Source organism: Pongo pygmaeus, chromosome 5 (genome assembly GCF_028885625.2).
Source record: "Pongo pygmaeus isolate AG05252 chromosome 5, NHGRI_mPonPyg2-v2.0_pri, whole genome shotgun sequence".
Classification (NCBI taxonomy): domain Eukaryota; kingdom Metazoa; phylum Chordata; class Mammalia; order Primates; family Hominidae; genus Pongo; species Pongo pygmaeus.
The window spans coordinates 106,160,495-106,181,298 of NC_072378.2; the positions used below are offsets into that span (position 1 = coordinate 106,160,495).

The window sequence follows — 20,804 nt, forward strand, 5'->3', positions numbered from 1 at the left end:
TAAATTGCCTAAGTCTAGATCTCAGCGTAGTAGATAGCTTAGGGCAATCAAAACTTCTTGTGTTGGGCTGCCCCCTACAGGACTCAATTTACCTATTTCTTTTAAAAGGTGTGTAAGGAAATATGATTCAAGTTTTACATTAACAATATTAATGCTAAAGCAGATGATTATCATTCACACATTCACTATAGGAGGAAACAGTCTCTGAGAACCATCTATAGAGATACAGAGAGAAATGAAACAATCCTTGTCCTTGAGGAATGAATAGTTTACTGCTTACAGAGAAACTACATACATGGTGAAATATTTAAAAATAGCTCATGATATCCTCTATGATATTATGTTTGCTATAGAAAAAGAACAAGGCTGAAGATCTAAGATCCAAGTCCTACTGTTGGCTCTGCCATCAAACAATAAGCTAAACAATGTACAAGTCAGTTTTGGGGAAGCTGTCTTATTCCCAAAATGAGGAGGGTAAATTAGTTAATTCTTCCAGCCTCTATGGCTCTAATATTCCACAGTTACATTTGTCAAAACAAAAGGTAGAAGGAAGTGTTTCAAAAACAGACTTCGAAGAAAGAACATCTATATGATATGAAGGGCTGGGGCATATGTGACGAAATCAAGAAGACTTCTTGAGGAAGGTGACATTTGAAGTAACTTTAGAAGCACTCTGGGAGCCAAGGCTATTCCCAGGAGTTAACAGAGTAAGATAATAAAAGATCAAAGATGTTTAGGGGAATAGCATGCAGTGTTATTTGGTTGCAGTCTAGCTATATTTTAGGAAATATCAAATTAATATCAGTATAAAACTCAACAGAATGGAGGGAGAAAAAGCAGGTAGAAAAATCTAAGAACCACTAAAATAGTTCATCTAGGAGATAAAGGACCCATGAGCTAAGTCAGTGCAAATGGCAAGAAGGGAATAAATGAAGACAGTTCTGGTCCATTAGAACTGCAACTCAACAAAAGTGATCAAAAGAGTTATTCCAAAGTATTGACCTGGTAACTTGAAGAAAAGTAAAGAAAGAGGAAACTGGACACTGAAACAGAAGAAGTAGATTATGTATTTGGTAGTGAATGGAAGTAGATTTGTGGGACCAGTTAGAACCTCACAGAGAAGAACTATGTTAAGACCAGAAATACAGCCAGGTGAGGTGGCTCATGCCTGTAATCCCAGCACTTTGGGAGGCCTGGGTGGGCGGATCACCTGAGGTCAGGAGTTCGAGACCAGCCTGACAAAGATGGAGAAACCCTGCCTCCCCTGTCTGTACTAAGAATACAAAATTAGCCAGGTGTGGTGGTGCATGCCTGTAATTCCAGCTACTTAGGAGGCTGAGGTAGGAGAATTGCTTGAACCCGGGAGGCAGAGGTTGCAGTGGGCTGAGATCGCGCCACTGCACTCCAGGCTGGGCAACAAGAGCGAAACTCTGTCTCAAAAAACAAACAAACAAACAAACAAACAAAACAAAACACAGAAATACGTCAATTAAAGAAGTGAGCTATTCACCAGGTATGTTCCGCTGGTCATAAAACAAAAGAATACAGGAGGCATGACAAGCCATCATCATTGCTGTTAAAATAACTCACAGCAAAATTATAATGATTTAAGTCAATAACATCTAATAATTCCAGCTATAATGTGCAATTTAATTTATTATGTGCCAGGCACAATAGTTTATTAAAGGTATTACATCTAATTTTCACAATAACCCTATTTTACAGATTATACAATGGAGGCCCAGAAATGTAAGGTGAATGAGCCAAATCACATAGTTACCTGGAATATAAACTCAGAACTGCCTAAATCAAAAGCTCTCAAACTTAACCACATGCTATACTGATGCATGTCAAAGATTCAATTCATTCAGATTTTTCAAGGTTATCAGAAAACCTATGTAGATAAAAATTTCCAAAATAATCAAGGATACGTAACTTTTACAGAAAGCAATCACTGATCATCTATTGCAATACTCATGTTCTTAAGCAATATACTGAGTTGAAATTTTTGTATTTTAGAAATAATTAGAAAGAATACATTTTTAAAAACTTTAAAAAACACCTCAGTTTTTATTCTCTTTCCCAAATTTCAACAAAATCCATTTATCCAAACTTGAGATTGAATCATTAAAGTGGTGATATCATCAGTAACGGCAGAGTGAGGACCCTGAATATACTCTCCTCCATAAAAGCAACAAGAACACAAAAATTCTCAAAATGAACTTTTTCTGAAATCTTTCAAAGCCCCACTCTCAGAAAACTGTCATTATTTGATCTGCCAGTTCCCTAGAAAAACCTCCCTCACAAGACATTATTTGACTTGACTCAGAGCTCACTCAGTGCAAACAACTTTATCACCAGGAGAGTTTGTGGAAAATCAGTGGCAATTGTTAAACATCACATCTGCCATGAAACAGCAATAACAGATGGGACAAACAAGCTAACCAAAAAATTAAAAGAAAAACCTGGGAAATAAGAAATCCAAAGGGAGTCTGAAAAGTTCTAACATATTTCTGATAATCCAGAAAGCCATACACATGTATAGAGCTGCGTACACGCTCAAAAAACATCTATGAAGGCCCTAAACTCTCACCTATGGGAAACCCTGAGGCTCTGTACAAGAAGAAAGTAAAATCCAGTTATAAATTGCTTGCCTTATCATTGAAGGCAATGCCCCAACATTCACACATAGGCCCTTGGCAAAGATTGGAAGATATTCTAGTTCTAGGCATTCAAGAAAATCTCTTCTAATCATCAGATGATCACTAAACTCACCAAGCAGTAACTTTAGGGGCCTGTGTGATAAAAAATAAAAACCTGAAAGAATTAGTTCAGGAAAGAAACTAAACAAGCAACAGCAACAACAAAAACAGACCGGGGGAAAGGGGGGAAGCATCTGGTTTCCAGAGTTATCCTGTTATACTATATAAAATATTCAGGTCTCAACAACAACAAAATTACAAAGACATGCAAAGAAACAAGTATAAGCCACACACTGGGGGGGAAAAGCAGCAGCAACTGGCCCTGAAAAAGACCAGATGCTGGACTTACTGGACAAAGACTTTAAGAGAGTTATTTTAAATATGTGCAAAGAACTAAAAAAAAATTATCTAAAGAACTACAGGAAAGTATCGGAACAATCTTTCTGATCCTTCAGAAGAATCACTTTTTGTCACTACAGATTAGTTTTGTCTGGTCTAGAACTTCTTAAAAACAGAATCATAGAGTATATTCTCTTTATATCAGCTCTTTTTACTCAACATAATGTTGTGTGAGATTTACCCACGTTGTTGCATGTATCATTCCCAAACAGAAATAGAAATTATAGAGATAAATAGGAGTTACAAAAAAGTACCAAACAAAAATTCTGGAGTTGAAAAGCACAAAAACTGAATTCACTTGAGGGGCTCAACAGCTGATTTGGGCAGCCAGAAGGATGAATCAGAAAATCTAAAGACAGGTCAATTGCAAAAAAGAGAGGGAGAAAGACAGGGAAGGAAGGAAGGAAGGAAAGGAGGCTCAGAGACCCAAGAGACACCATCAAGCATACCAATATACACATAATGGGAGGCCCAGAAGAAGATGCAGAAAAAGGGTCAGAGTATCTGAAAAAATAATGGCCCCAAACTTCCCGAACTTGACCCCAAAAATTAATCTACACATCCAAGAAGATAAACAAACTCTAAACAGAATAAAATCAAAGCAATCCACACCTACGCAAATCATAATCAAATGACTGAAATATAAAGAGAGACTCAAAACAGGCAAGGGACTTATGTACAAAACATCTTCAGATTAATAACAAATTTCTCATCAGAAATGATGTTGTCAATAGGCAATGAGATGACATAATCAAAGCACTGAAAGAAGTAGAATGTCTGGGACCGGGAATGCTGGTGGACACCTGTAATCTCAGTATTTTGGGTGGCCAAGGTGGGAGGATCACTTGAGGCAAGGAGTTGAAGACCAGCCTGGGCAGCAGAAAGAGACTCTGTCTTTACAAAGAATAAAAAGATTGGCTGAATGTGGTGTTGTGGACCTATAGTCCCAGCTACTCAGGTGGCTAAGGTGGAAAGATCGCTTGAGTCCAGGAGTTGGAGGCTGCAGTGAGCTATGACTGGTGCCACTGCACTCTTGCAGTGGAGACCCTGTCTCTATAAAGAAAAAATGTCAACCAAAAACTACATGTAGAAAAACTGCACTTCAAAAAATGATCTGTACCTTGAAGCTCTGAAGGTGCTTAAGACTGTAGATCAATACCACAGAAAATAATTTAGTATTTAGGAATATAAGAAAATTAAGATAGCCTTGTTTGATAACTACACATAATACTGTAACTGTTCTTGCACTACTCTGGCTATTGTCAAGCTATGAGCACAAACTGATGACTGAAATACAGAATACAGAATAGGATATAAAATCTTATCAGATAAAATTAGGCAAGCAATTACTAGTTGTAATTCAACTTGAAGGAGAAGGAATAAGGAACCAACTCAAACCAGGCAGCAATGAATTGTAAAAAAGCTTAAGGTAAAACAAACAGGGAAATAAAACAACTCAGAACCTAAGCATATCATAAGAACCTAATCTAACAAGAAGGAAGGGCTTAAACTGATTATTTTACAGCTTGGGTACAATTATCCCACAAAAAAACTTTCAGGAGTTTCACCAGTCCATAAACTGTTTGGTTATTAGAAAATAGCTTTATTGGGCTACCCTCTTTGGGTCCCCTCCCTTTGTATGGGAGCTCTGTTTTCACTCTATTAAATCTTGCAACTGCACTCTTCTGGTCCGTGTTTGTTATGGCTCGAGCTGAGCTTTCACTCGCCATCCGCCACTGCTGTTTGCCGCCATTGCAGACCTGCCACTGACTTCCATCCCTCTGGATCCAGTAGGGTGTCCGTTGTGCTCCTGATCCAGTGAGACGCCCATTGCCGATCCCGATTGGGCTAACAGCTTGCCATTGTTCCTGCACAGCTAAGTGCCTGGGTTCATCCTAATCAAGCTGAACACTAGTCACTGGGTTCCACGGTTCTCTTCTGTGACCCACAGCTTCTAATAGAGCTATAACACTCACCGCATGGCCCAAGATTCCATTTATTGGAATTCATGAGGCCAAGAACCCCAGGTCAGAGAACACGAGGCTTGCCATCATCTTAGAAGCAGCCCACCACCATCTTGGGAGCTCTGGGAGCAAGGACCCCCCGGTAACAGTTTGGTGACCACAAAGGGACCTGAACCCACAACCCTGAAAGGATCTCCAAAGCAGTAATACTGGACCACTTTTGCTTGCTATTCTGTCCTATCCCTTAGAATTGGAGGAAAATACTGGGCACCTGTCGGCCGGTTAAAAACGATTAGCGTGGCCGCCGGACTTCAGACTCAGGTGTGAGGCTATCTGGGGAAGGGCTTTCTAACAACCCTCAACCCTTCTGGGTTGGGAACGTTGGTCTGCCTGGAGCCAGCTTCCACTTTCAATTTTCCTGGGAAAGCCAAGGGCTGACTAGAGGCAGAAAGCTGTCGTCCCGAACTCCCAGCATTAGCCAGTTGAGATCATGGCGCAGCCAGAAGTCTCTACTCAACAGTCGCCCATGCATGCGCCCCTACCTTCCCTTCTGACCCCCACCTCCTGGGTCCCGACCACAACTTTCTTGAAAGTGTAGCCCCAAAATTCTCCTTACCTCTGAATCTACTTCCTCTGATCCCTGCCTCCTAGGTACTAATGGTTGAGACTTTCATTTCCTCTAGCAAGTTGTGTCTCCAAAGGGATCTAAGGAAGCTCTATGCTGCGCCCTTAGGCATCTAGGCTATAAACCCAGGAGTCTTGTCCCTGGTGTCCCTCCTGATTTAGGTATACAGCTCTAGACATGGGCAGTTATGTGGGACCTGTTCCCCACCACTCTTGCCAGGGCCCCAAGTTTGTAAATGGCTAAGAGAGGAAACAGAGAGAGACAGAGAGAAAGAGACAGTGAGAGAGAGACAGAGACAGAGAGAGAGACAGAGAGGAGAGAGAGAGAGAGAGGGAGGACAGAGAGAGAGACAGAGGAGAGGGAGAGAGACAAAGAGGAGAAAGAGGCAGAGAGACAAAGAGGGAGTCAGAGAAAGAAAGACAAAGATAGAAATAGTAAAAAAAAGTGTGCCCTATTCCTTTAAAAGCCAGGGTATGTAAATGTAAAACCTATAATTGATAATTGAAGGTCTTCCCCGCGACCCTATAACACTCCAATACTACCTTGTTGTCAGTGTAAACAAGCGCGTAGCCTGAAAACACTAAGACCACTGACAACCCATAGCCTCCCTATCAAAAATCCTTAACATCCACTGACCTGCGGATGGCCCAAATGCATTCAATCTGTAGCGGCAACTGCTTTGCTAACAGAAAAAAGTAGAAAAGTAACTTTTAGAGAAAACCTCATTGTAAGCACACCTCACCAGTTCAGAATTATTCTAAGTCAAAAAAGCAAAAAGGTAGCTTACTAACTCAAAAATATTAAAGTATGGGGTTATTCTGTCAGAAAAAGGTAATTTAACACTAACCACTGATAATTCCCTTAACCCTGCAGATTTCCTTACAGGGGATTTAAATCTTAATTACCATACAAAGGTCTGACCAGACCTAGGAGGAACTCCCTTCAGGACAGGATGATAGATGGTTCCTCCCAAATGATTGAGGAAAAAACCACAATGGGTATTCAGTAATTGATAGGGAGACTCTTGTGGAAGCAGAGTTAGAAAAATTGCCTAATAATTGGTCTCCTCAAATGTGCAAGCTGTTTGCACTCAGCCAAGCCTTAAAGTACTCACAGAATCAAAAAGACTATCTCAATCCTGACTCAAAAGCTTATCTATACCCTCTCTGAAACGAATTTGCATGAGAACTGTTGCTTATGGGAATGCATCTTGATGGAGCAGCTGGGTTGTTATGAAATACTCAGGAACCCAGCCTAGCTCTAGGACTCACCCCTGAGCACAAAGGCAATGTTGGGCACGCTGGTAAAGGACCACTAGAATCCAGCAGCCCGGACCCCCTTCTTTGTGATCAAGAAAGGCAGGAAAAGGGGTGACGGCTGCTACATCGGTAAGCGTAACTAATCCGATAAGCAGAGGTCCATGGGTGGTTACGCACCCTAGAAAGGAATAAGCATTAGGATCATAGAGGACGCTCTAGGACTAATGCTCATCGGAAAATGACTAGGGGTGCTGGCATCCCTATGTTCTTTTTTCAGATGGGAAATGTTCCCCCCAAGGCAAAAACACCCCTAAGATGTATTCTGGAGAATTGGGACCAATTTGACTCTCATATGCTAAGAAAAAAAAGACTTATATTCTTCTGCAGTACCGCCTGGCAACGATATCCTCTTTAAGGGGGAGAAACCTGGCCTCCTGAGGGAAGTATAAATTATAACACCATCCTACAGCTAGACCTCTTTTGTAGAAAAGAAGGCAAATGGTGTGAAGTGTCATATGTACAAACTTTCTTTTCATTAAGAGACAACTCGCAATTATGTAAAAAGTGTGATTTATGCCCTACAGGAAGCCCTCAGAGTCTATCTCCCTACCCCAGCGTCCCCCAGACTCCTTCCCCAACTAATAAGGAACCCCTTCAACCCAAACGGTCCAAAAGGAGATAGACAAAGGGGTAAACAACAAACCAAAGAGTGCCAATATTCCCCGATTATGCCCCCTCCAAGCAGTGGGAGGAGAAGAATTCGGCCCAGCCAGAGTGCACATATCTTTTTCTCTCTCAGACTTAAAGCAAATTAAAATAGACCTAGGTAAATTCTCAGATCACCCTAATGGCTATTGATGTTTTACAAGGTTTAGGACAATCCTTTGATCCGATATGGAGAGATATAATGTTACTGCTAAATCAGACACTAACCCCAAATGAGAAAAGTGCTGCCATAACTGCAGCCCGAGAGTTTGGCGATCTCTGGTATCTCAGTCAGGTCAATGACAGGATGACAACAGAGGAAAGAGAACGATTCCCCACAGGCCAGCAGGTAGTTCCCGGTGTAGACCCTCATTGGGACACAGAATCAGAAAATGGAGATTGGTGCCACAGACATTTGCTAACTTGCATGCTAGAAGGACTAAGGAAAACTAGGAAGAAGCCTATGAATTATTCAATGATGTCCACTATAACACAAGGAAAGGAAGAAAATCCTACCGCCTTTCTGGAGTGAGTAAGGGAGGCATTGAGGAAGCACACCTCTCTCTGTCACCTGACTATTGAAGGCCAACTAATCTTAAAGGATAACTTTATCACTGCAGACATTAGGAAAAGACTTCAAAAGTCCGCCTTAGGCCCGGAGCAAAACTTAAGAAACCCTACTGAACTTGGCAACCTCGGTTTTTTATAATAGAGATCAGGAGGAGCAGGCGGAATGGCACAAATGGGATAAAAAAAAAGGCCACCGCTTTAGTCATGGCCCTCAGGCAAGCAGACTTTGGAGGCACTGGAAAAGGGAAAAGCTAGGCAAATCGAATGCCTAACAGGGTTTGCTTCCAGTGCGGTCTACAAGGACACTTTAAAAAAGATTGTCCAAATAGAAATAAGCCGCCCCCTCGTCCATGCCCCTTGTGTCAAGGGAATCACTGTAAGGCCCACTGCCCCAGGGGACATAGGTCCTCTGAGTCAGAAGCCACTAACCAGATGATCCAGCAACAGGACTGAGGGTGCCCGGGGCAAGCGCCAGCCCATGCCATTACCCTCACAGAGCCCCGGGTATGCTTGACCATTGAGGGCCACGAGGTTAACTGTCTCCTGGACACTGGCGCGGCCTTCTCAGTCTTACTCTCCTATCCCAGACAACTGTCCTCCAGATCTGTCACTATCCGAGGGGTCCTAGGACAGCCAGTCACTAGATACTTCTCCCAGTCACTAAGTTGTGACTGGGGAACTTTACTCTTTTCACATGCCTTTCTAATTGTGCCTGAAAGCCCGACTCCCTTGTTAGGGAGAGACATTCTAGCAAAAGCAGGGGCCATTATACACCTGAACATAGGAGAACACCCATTTGTTGTCCCCTGCTTGAGGAAGGAATTAATCTTGAAGACTGGGCAACAGAAGGACGATATGGATGAGCAAAGAATGCCCGTCCTGTTCAAGTTAAACTAAAGGATTCCACCTCCTTTCCCTACCAAAGGCAGTACACCCCCTTAGACCCGAGGCCCAACAAGGATTCCAAGAAGATTAAGGACCTAAAAGCCCAAGGCCTAGTAAAAGCATGCAATAGCCCCTGCAATAATCCAACTTTAGAAGTACAGAAACCCAATGGACAGTGGAGGTTAGTGCAAGATCTCAGGATTATCAGTGAGGTCATTGTCCCTCTATACCCAGCTGTACCTAACCATTATACTCTGCTTTCCCAAATACCAGAGGAAGCAGAGTGGTTTACAGTCCTGGACCTTAAGGATGCCTTTTTCTGCATCCCTGTACATCCTGACTCTCAATTCTTATTTGCCTTTGAAGATCCTTCAAACTCAACGTCTCAACTCACCCGGACTGTTTCACCCCAAGGGTTCAGGGATAGCCCCCATCTATCATATGCAACTGCTAAAACCTCAATAAACATATTCATCTTCTTGCAAAAAAGAAATTTCTTCATAATATGCACATGCAGTATATACTATTTTGAGGCAAATTTGTACTTTAGTCCTTGTTCCATTGCTTACTGGCTGGCTGTCCTTTGTCTGGTCATTGACCTCCAACTTAAAAAATAATACTTGCCTTGTCTACCCCACAGAAGTGTTACGAAAGTCAAACAAGGTAGTATAAAGGTATTTTACAAGATATAAAGTGCTATAATACAGATTTTAAAAATTACTCTACATCCCATAATACTTTGTTGTACAACTTTAGAGCAATAGTAAAAAATAACAATTATTGCCTAATTGAAATTCCAGTCCAGAATTCCACAAAAAGAATGTATGATATGAACATTATAGTACATCATATTATGAGCCCCAAATAATCACTGCTTATATAGTTAGTTAGGATTTCCTTAGTTTGTTCATATAGTTTATATATTTATGCAGTCCCTATTTTGTGAGAGGCATTGTAAGGAGCATAAAGACAGAAGCACAGTACAGAGCCTTAGCTTCTCTACATTTACTAAAGAAGACTTCTTCTTGGGTATTTAATCAATATTTAAAGTATTCTGGGAAGAAATGAAATTAACTTCATAGATTGACCTTAGATTACTGTCATTACAAAAAGATGCATGAGTGATCTGTCTTTAACATACCAGTATTTATCTTATAACTTATCTTTACTTGAATCAGAAGTGAAGTCCTTTTAAGCACTAAGCATCCATTCTATACTTTCTTGTCTTTACATATGAGATACAAATAATATTTTTAAAAATTTTATTTACTTTTATTTTTTAGAGACGGAGTCTTGCTCTGTAGCCCAGGCTGGAGTGCAGTGGCATGATCTTGGCTCACCACAATCTCCACCTCCACCTCCCAGGTTCAAGTAAACAAATCATACTTTTAAGCACAGATTCTCAACATGTATCCTAGCATGCTACTGCCATAACTAGGGTGTCAATTAAGTATTAAAGACAGCTTACCCCAAATATTACTGTAACATAAATCTCTAAATGAAAAAGAACATATTAACAACTATACTTGGATGAGATTCTGGGAGCTAATCCATCCCTCTCTCCCCTTTCCTCCAAATTCCATCTCCTATTAACACACCAGCTCTTCTGAGCTAAGCAGCTGCCAGAGTTGGGGAAGGGTGTACATGGAGAAAGCTAGAACCTCTGCAGTGTCTTCCTCTCTGGGAGGAACTAGCAGGCATATGAACAGAAAAAGCTGAATAAAAGGCTGAATCCTTTCTATTCCTGAGGCAGATAGAGAGAAGACCAGGGAACAAAGAGATTTTGACCAAGAGCCCTGCCAGGTATTGATACCTTTGATACTGAGAAAATATCTGGGATATGAAATACAAATGCTAAATAAGTATCTTTGAAATAGGGGTAAAAGAATAAAGGGTCTTGATGAGTAAAATGGGTAGTATTTTTTAATAACCTGATAATGAGCTTCAGGAAAAGGGAAGGTCAACGTTATGGAATGAAAATAAAGAGGTACCAAATTTAAAAGCACAAAAAAAAGTGGAGGTGGGGAACCCAATAATTTCATCAAACTAGCAAATAATTTAGTATCATTTCTAATTAGAAACTCTAGAAGGAAATCACTTAGATCTGATAAAGACTAGGCTATAATTCTAACTGATGAAACACTTAAACTGTTCAATTAATACCAGAAAACAAACACAGAAAAGTCTACTAGAACCATCATTATTCAGTACAGTCTTGGTAATGCAATACTATAATAGCAATGCAATAAAGCAAGAAAAAAAAAGTCTGTAAAAACACAATAGGATGAGATTTTTCTTTGTTTTTCCAATGCCATAAATAACTAGAAATGGAAACAAAATAAAGAAAAACAAAATCTACAAAACACCTGGAAATAAAAAGAAAAATGTCTATTTGAAGAAAACCTTAAAATCTATGCAGAACATAAAACAAAATCTGAATAAAAAGAAATATCATGTTCTTGTCTGGGAAGACTTAATACCATAAGAAAGTGAATTATATCAAAATTTAAATCGGAATTTAATGTATTTCCACCTCTCATCAGACAGGACACTATGGGGAACTGAATAAGTGATTTTAAAAGTCATGGAAAATTAATGACTGAGAATAACCATGAAAAGTATGAAAAAAGGAGATGAATGAATTGCTCCAACAGATATCAAAACGCTAAAATTAAATAAAAATACTACTGGCATAAGAAAATACATATATTGATGGAATGAATAAAGAATCCAGAATTAGATTCCACTAGTCAAACTACTTTACTATAAACCAGGGGTGGCATATTCATCCAATGGGAAAAGGACAGTAAGGAGTCAGTAAACTATGGCCCACTGGCCAAATTGTGGCCTCTGCCTATTTTTGCAAATAAAGTTTTACTGGGACAAAGCCAAGCCTATCATTTGCAAATTGTCTATAAATATTTTCATGTTACAGAATCACACAGTTTCAACAGAGACCATCTTGTCTACAAAGCTGAAAATACCTACTATCTGGCCCTTGAAGAAAGTTTGCCAAACCTTAGTTTATATAATAAATGATCAGCTATCTCATAGACACCTATCTCACACAATACATTGTGGGAAAGGACCTTCTTTTTTTTTTTGAGACGGGGTCTTGCTCTGTTGACCAGACTGGACTGTAGTGGCATGATCATGGCTCACTGCAGCCTCAACCTCCCAGGTTCAAGTAATGTTCCCACCACAGAATCCCGAACAGCTGGGACAGGTGTGTGCCACTACGCCTGACTAAGGGGCGGCCTTTTTAACAGAGAAAGAAATCCACATACTACCAAGAAAAAGAAGGGCATATTTGATATATATTTATGTTTTATATAAAGATATCATAAAAATCAAGATGAATTATAGTTATGATATTTTGCAATGTGTTTGACAGTAAAAGTTTATCTATAAAAATTATTTTATAAAATATCTATATTTATAGATACTATAATATATATCTATAAAAATTATTTTTATAAAATAAAAAGTTAAATAACAAGAAAAGATAGGCAAAACAAAGTACAATGCAATTTACAGAAAACCAAGTCCAAATGGTCAACAAAGATAAAACAGATTTATAAACTCACTAAGTGTGAGAGAATTATTAGTTAAAGTAAAAATATCTCTCTATACCCACAATACTACTAAAAATCAGAGTTATAATGCCCTATTGCTGGTGGAGATGTAAGGGGAGAAGCATGCTCTCATATACTGTTACTGAAAATTTAAACTAATACATTTTTGAAAAGTAAGCGGCCAATTTTTTTTTAATCTCTACCTTTTGATGCAAAAACTCATTTTTGGGTACCTATTCCATACCTTAAAAAAAATACATATGTAATCCTGTTTACTGTAGTACTGTTTATAATGGTAAAAACTAGAAAAAAAAGAAAACTTGATAGTGAATACTGAACAAATTACAGTGCATCTACAGACTAAACATAATGCAGCCACTAAAAAAGAATAAATTAGGCTGGGTGCGGTGGCTCACGCCCGTAATCCCAGCACTTTGGGAGGCCAAAGCAGGTGGATGACTTGAGGCCAGGAGTTCGAGACCAGCCTGGCCAACATGGCAAAACCCTGGGTCTACTAAAAATACAAAAATTAGTCGGGCATGGTGGTGGGCACCTGTAGTCCCAGCTACTCAGGAGGCTGAGGCAGGGGAATCACTTGAGCCTGGGAGACAGAGGTTGCAGTGAGCCAAGATCATGCCACAGCACTCTAGTCCAGGTGACAGAATGAGACTCTGTCTCAAAAAAAAGAACAAATTAAACCCTACAACTCATCAACAAAAATACCCAAACCCAATTCAAAAATAGGCAAAGGACTTGAATAGACATTTCTTCAAGGATGATAAACAAGCACATGAAAAGATGCTGAGCACTATTCATTAGTGATTACATCCCACATGCATTAGGATGGCTAGTATGAAAAACAGAAAATAATAAATATTGGTGAAGATCTGAAAAACGGAAACCCTTGTGCACTGTTGGTGGGAATGTAAAGTGGTACAGCTACTATGGAAAACAGTATAGCCATTCCTCAAGAAAATAAAAATAATATCATCTTATGATAGGAATATCCATTTCTGGATAAATACCCCAAAGAACTGAAAACAGGGTGTACACCCATTTCAACATTTACATGCCAATTCAACTGGGCCAGAATGCCCAGATATTTGTTCAGATATTCTTCTGGATGCTTCTATATATATGTTTTTTGGCTGAGGTTAACATTTAAATTGGTGGATTCTGAGTAAAGCAGATTACCCTCCACAATGTAGGTGGGCCTCATCTATTCAGTTGAAGGTCTTACAGAAAAAGACTGACCTCCCTTGAGCAAGAAAGAATTCAGCCAACAGACTGCCTTTGGACTCAACTGCAACTCTTCCTTGAGTCAACAGCCCATCCCAACACCATGGCTTGGTGAGTCCAGGGTCTGATGGGGTAGGCTGTAGACTCGAGGAAGAGCTGCCAAAACCAGGAAAGCCAATTCATTAAAATAAATCTCTCTCTAGACAAACACACACACACACTACCACCACCACCACGAGGGTTCTGTTTCTCTGGAGAATGCTAATACACCCCTGCTCATGGCAGCATTATTCACAGTAGCCAAAAGGTGGAAGCAACTCCAGCAGATTAATGAATAAGCAAAATGTGGTATGTATATACAATGGATTATTAAGCCTTTAAAAAGTGGAAATTATATCCATCTATATCTATACACACATACACACACACTTATAGCAGACAGGGTTTCACCATGTTGTCAAGGCTGGTCTTGAACTCCTGGGCTCAAGCAAACCGCCTGCCTCAGCCTCCCAAAGTGCTCAGATTACATGTGTGAGCCACCACACCCAGCCAAAAAAGGGACGTTCTGACACATAATACAATATACATAAACAATGAGGACATCATGCTACGCGAAATAAACCTGTCACAAAAAGGCAATTAGTGTATGATTCTTCTTGTATGAGGTACCTATGGATGTCAAATCCATAAAGTAGAATGGGGAAACAGAGTTGTTTAATGGGTATAGAGTTTGTTTTGCAAGAAGAAGGGGGTTTTGGAGAATGAATGTACAGCAGTGTGAACATAATTAACACTACTGAAAATGGTTAAGATTATAAATTTTATGTTACATTTATTTTACCATGATTAAAAATTAAAACAAAATAATATTAAGGAAAAATACTATAAATTACAACAAAAAAAACACCTCAAGCAACTTACATTCAGCTGGGAAACAGAATATATCTATTCTATTCTGCTAGAGATATATCTGCAGTTCAAAATTTATTACAAATTATGTTGTGTATCTTTTTGAAATGACTGAAAAACTAAATTAAAAGCAATAATATTCAGTTTACTAACCAGTAAGTCCTTCTTTCATGGTTCCTGACTTTTCTGTAAGATGTTATTGCAAGATATCTACTAAAATGGAAAACAACTGAAAAGGCAAAATTATAATTTCTTATCAACATCGCTAAAACCCTGGAGGGGAGGAAATCTAACAAACATGGCCATAATTTGCCACGTATTTCTACTGTCCTCACTTTTCAAAATCCAGAAATCAACATTTCTGGAAACAAAACAGAATCTAAAATTTGGCTCCTTCTTCAGTTTAGAGGTGCCAAGTTAATCCCTGACATCCTAGTTTCCATTTTCAAAAAGGCACTTTTTCTCTCCCCAAACCGGTATCTAGATTCTTAAATATTTTTAGCACATAGAAGTTAAATAGATTTGCTTAACCAAAATAGCTAGTAAACCTCCCAAAAGACTTAAAATATTAATGGCGCTTTAATGATACAAATGAACAACTTTACACTCAAATCATCAATGGGAAAGGAAGCAGAATTCTGAGGATTATGAAAGTAAACAAAACGAAGTTCAAATTCTACTTTATTTTACTTTTTTATAACTAATGAACAACTTTTTCCAAAGACAAGTGGGAAATACAAAAATTAGCCAGGCATGGCACACGCCTGTAGTCCCGGTTAACTTGTAAGGCCAAAGTGGGTGGATCGCTTGAGCCGGGAGGGCAGAGACTGTAGTGAGCTGAGATCACATCACTGCACTCAAGCCTGGGTGACACAGCAAGACCCTCTCCAGGGGGAAAAAAAAAAAAAAGGCTGGGCGCAGTGGCTCACGCTTGTAATTCCAGCACTTTGGGAGGCTGAGGCAGGTGGTTCACCTGAGGTCAGAAGTTCGAGACCAGCCTGGGCAACATGGTGAAACCCCATCTCTACTAAAAATACAAAAATTAGCCGGGCATGGTGGTGGGCGCTTGTAATCATAGCTACTTGGGAGGCTGAGGCACGAGAATCGCCTGAACCCAGGAGGCAGAGGTTTCAGTGAGCCGAGATTGCACTAGTGCACTCCAGCCTGGGCGACAGAGCAAGACTTCATCTCAAAATAAATAAATAAATAAGTAAATAAAATTAAAAAAATATATAAAAATAAAACAAAGATAAGTAGGAACCATCCTTTTTTTTTTTTTTTAAAGATAGGGTCTCTTTCTGATGCCCAGGCTGGAGTGTAGTGGTGTAATCATGGCTCACTGCAACCTCGACCTCTCAGACACAAGTGACTCTCCTACCTCAGCCTCCCAAGTAGCTGGGACTACAGGTGCATACCACCCCATCCGGCTCATTTAAAAAAATTTTTTTGTAGAGGTGGGGTCTCACTATGTTGTATCCAGGCTGGTCTCATTTTAACTGTATTAGAAAACAAGCATGGTTTATCAGCTTCTTGTTTTTTTAAAACTAAAAATAACATTGCTAGGTTGTTTCTATGAAGATTCTCTAAATTTATTTATAACCTTAAGAATAACATGTAGAACAAAGTAGGTGACTGAATGATCTTTGTTGAATAAATATGAATGGATATTCAGATAATTAAAAATCTCTTAGGATCTCCCATTCTTTACAGGATACAGAGAAAACTCGTTAATATGGTCTGACTTTTACCTTTGCAGCCTCATCCCAACTCTGTGCTTAAGACAAACAGGTTGTCCTTATACTTCCAACGTCCCCCTTTGCCTATAAAGCTCTTCTCATGACTCTTTGCCTATCCTAAGTTCATCTATCTGTCAAATCTCTGGGGATGCAGCATTTCCTCAAGGCAGCCTTCTCTCCTCCCAAACTAGAACAAATTCTTCCTGGGGCATTAGATTTTTATTGCACTGTACGTCTCTTCTTCACAGCAATCACAGTTCAAATGTTATATCTGTATTCTTAGTTGATTTGTTTCTTTCCACCTTTAGACTATAACCTTCTAAGGGGTCATACATAATATCGATCATCAGTTGTATCCCTTGTGCATAGCACAGGGCATGGCAGGCAAATATGTGTGTAAATAAACTTGTTGAATGTATCAATAAGACACACTTTTCTTACCCAAAGTATAATGGCAGGATAACATTTATTAATCTATTGCTTCTTGAAAAACAGACATGATGTGCCTAATTTTCATTTTACATCTCAAATACCAATGCCTAAAGAATTCACAGTCATTTTACAAATCTTTTTGACAAATGCCTTCATTAATCACCACCTGTTTACAAGTGCTAAATAACATTTTGGTTACATTCTGTAACATTTCCTGCACTTAATGTCATCTCTAGAATACTGGCTAATACGAAGCACCTGGACTTCAGGAACACAAACCTGAAACTAACACACCAAACTAAACTGTTATGTAAATGACAGAAATGACACATTTTGGTCTGCAACATCTCTAGATGGCTTTTGGACCAATTCAACTTTTACCACTAAAAATCTGTCATCTGACTATAGTCATTTTGAGCTCATGATAAATGAATTACAGATGAAAAATAGTTTGATGACAATCTTTACAAAAGTTAATCTTCAAAGAATACCACCAGTCACAGGTATTCTAAGCTCCTATCAACTTATTTGGTCAGGGCATTCACTTTTCATGATAATTATGTTCTGAAAATTCTACAAACTTAATTATTATAAACAAAAGTCATACTTTGCTCATAAATCAGGCCTGGGTCTGGATTCCAGTTCTTCCATTTTTCATTTGTTCACTGAGGCAAGTGACTTAAAATTCCCGAGCCTCAGTTTCCTCACATGTAAAATCAGATAATGACTCCTATTCCTAAGATGGTTTTGAAGCTTCAACAAGATAAAATGGGCCTCACTCAAGCATGCTCAGTACTCTGTCTCTCTCTCTCTCTGGTTATACAGAAATTCTATCAGGATTCTGCAAAGTAAAATAAATATTTCAGTAAAAATTATGCCCTTTATTTATTAATGAATCTGGATTTTCAGATTTTCCTTAAATTTACTTAGTAACTTAAGGGCTCAAATATTATAAAGATTTGTATCTAGTATGTTAAAGAAATGAAAGGTGTTAATCAAAATGCTGCACAAATAAAAGCTACATTTAACAAACAGAATATCACAACCATACAAACTAATCAGATATAAAGAAGTCAGCAACAGAAATCTGATGTTGCCTTTAGATCACACAATTAGGCAAACAAAAATAGAATTCCATCCTCCTTTGGTCAAGGCCATGGTTGAAGACTGAATACCACATAGGGAAATAGGAAAAGCCAGGAAATGGCAAATTAGCAAAAACTAGGACTCCTTAACTTTTATATTCATTTTCATATCTCACTTCTAAAACTTTAATTAAATTCAAATAAAAACCAAAATGGAGCTGGGATAAAGCCAAAAGGAAAGTTTTGTAGGTCAAATGAGAACCTATATTGTCCTTAGGCTCTTTGTCGCTGTTTAAGGAAAAACTGGCCAAGTGCCTTGACACATTAAAGATCAAGCAGGAGGTTCTGCCGAGAGTCCCCATCTGGCAGCCAGGTTTTCTCAAGCAAATTTTGAGAATTCTCTACCCTCCCACTTTCTATCTAATTATAGCACTTTATAAAAACCATTCTGTCTCTCTCTGTCTCTCTCTCTCCCACACACACACACACACACACACACACACACACACACCCTTTCTCTCTCTCTCTCTCTCTCTCTGAAACTTGTCTGTAACACAACACTAGGTATGGATTAATCTGACAATTTTCCCCTAAAACAGAATAAATTCAAAAAGGAAAATCTTTCCTCTGTACACCTGCACTATATTCTGACAATAATAATTCCTAAATTAAGTATAATACACTTTCCCTATAGGAGTTTAAAGAAGTTACAGTAAAGAATCTCTTGTATAAATATATATGCCAGAACTTGACCCAAATAAGTGCTGAGAGGTATAAATCTCAAAACAGCTTCCGGACTCTTTGAGAAATGTCTTCAGAGTCTGCGATATATTTTCTTCAACTAAATTATACAAGTAAGATATTTTGCTGGGCTGTGGAAATGCCTTACGGCATGTTACTGTGGAGCTCATGGTAAAATAGAAAGAATATAAATAATTAAAATAAAATTGACAAATGATAAATGATTTAATAAATTAGAAATTCAAATGCCGGGCACTTTTCTAGAACCTGGACACAAAGCATGAACCTAACAATAACCTCGCCTTCATGAAAAATATGGACTACTTGAAAATTATACCTGCAACACTAAATAAATATTCTTCATTCTTCCAGTATACTGAGATGTTTATTTTCAATTAGACAATTTGCTTTCCTCTTTGAACACATAGTTATATGATGGCTCTATAAAAGATTTTAAAATAACTATAGAAGTAACTATTAGTAAGGATTGTGGGATACTAAAAATGGCTACAAAGAAAGCTATGACAAAACCTCTGAGTTTGAATGGAAGTCCTACTAGAGTCTATGCCTGTGACATTATGCTTCTGATTCTTGTTCTTAAATGCTTTTCTCATGATAGTATGTAACTTACTTCCTGGAATGCCATTCATTAAAAAAAATATTTAATATTTGCTAAATGTCAATATTTATGCCAGCACTTTTAAAGTGCAGAAACATGGAGTTTCTTTACCTCATGCAAATATGCTGTGAGAAAGACTTAAGAGCCTATTGCCTACTTTGTGGTACAACACTGAAGACTCACCATCCAAAACAAACAGACTTAGTAAATTCTTGTGATTTGCAGTAGTTCTGTTCTATAAGGTTACCACAAACATTGAAATCATCGCTCCTGGGGGCATACAAGGTTATGTTTCCATGAGCCCTCGGTCACAACATGTTCATTAACTGATCAATACATAACCTTGTTCTACGTGTGTTTCTGTTTAAAAAGAGCACTTCAGTGCTACTACATTTGGAGTCTGTTTTAAAAAGCAAAATCACTAACAAAAAGCACAAAAATGTAAAAGCATGGCACTACATACACTGCGAAAAGAAGGCTTGTTTATAGTATGATAGCTGAGACAAGAAGGTAGAGCCTCGCTTTGATCAACCTCTGCTGGGAAATGAGCATCAGGTAAATCAATTTTTCACCACTCTGAATGACCGTAAAAGTGCTCCAAGTACTGACTTTGGGGTTACACATAAATTTTAGTAAGCATGTGAATCTGCCAATATGAAATCTACAAATAATGAGTACCAACTGCATATGAGTCAAATATTTCAGTGCGGTATCTGACTTGATTGCCACTGAAAGACACAGTTTGGAAAACCCCTAATAAATACCGTTTAGTTACTAAGCAGACAAAGAGTTCTAGACTAGAGTGCTTCAATTAAGATGTCTGAGGCTTTCATAAATGGATGTTTTTTAAAATGTTATTTCCTACCTGATATATTCTAAAGGGGATATAACGAAATCCATTTTCTTCTGCAGGATATTCCATGAGTTTCCGATTGATGGCCCAAAACTGGTCAAATCTGTCTGTAATGATATAAATTATTTGTTATTAAAAATGAACAACATTATAATGGAATACCTCACATGAAGAGATGAAAGTTTTAAATATCCCTCTAGAAGTTTCTGAAAGGACATCACATATATTTTCTTATTTTTATTAAACTTATCTTTCCATAAACATAAAGCAAATATAAAATTAATTTTTTCTACATTATTGCATCCTCTCCCTAGATATTCGCACAGCCATTTTTTTCTCATAAGAAAAACTGTAAACATATAAACATACGACTACTTGTGTTATTAAGGCAAAAAACACACCAGGTAGAGGATAGATGTCTTGACTCTCCTGGTACTACTTCTAATTGCTGAGCTACAAAGGTACAGCTTCAAGTAGCCTAAATGTTAACTAGAAGTTGTGTAAAG

General features: G+C 38.5%; 1 protein-coding gene across 3 annotated transcripts in view; it reads right to left on the reverse strand.

Annotated features, from left to right (window-relative positions):
- The window catches only part of ATG5 (autophagy related 5), a 139,424-nt gene that overhangs the window by 38,910 nt on the left and 79,710 nt on the right, over window positions 1-20,804 (reverse strand). For all 3 annotated transcript variants that reach the window (XM_054489950.2, XM_054489953.2, XM_054489951.2), the window contains one exon: window positions 20,311-20,405. In XM_054489950.2, the coding sequence (XP_054345925.1) occupies window positions 20,311-20,405 (95 nt within the window). The remainder of the gene's footprint in view (window positions 1-20,310; window positions 20,406-20,804) is intronic.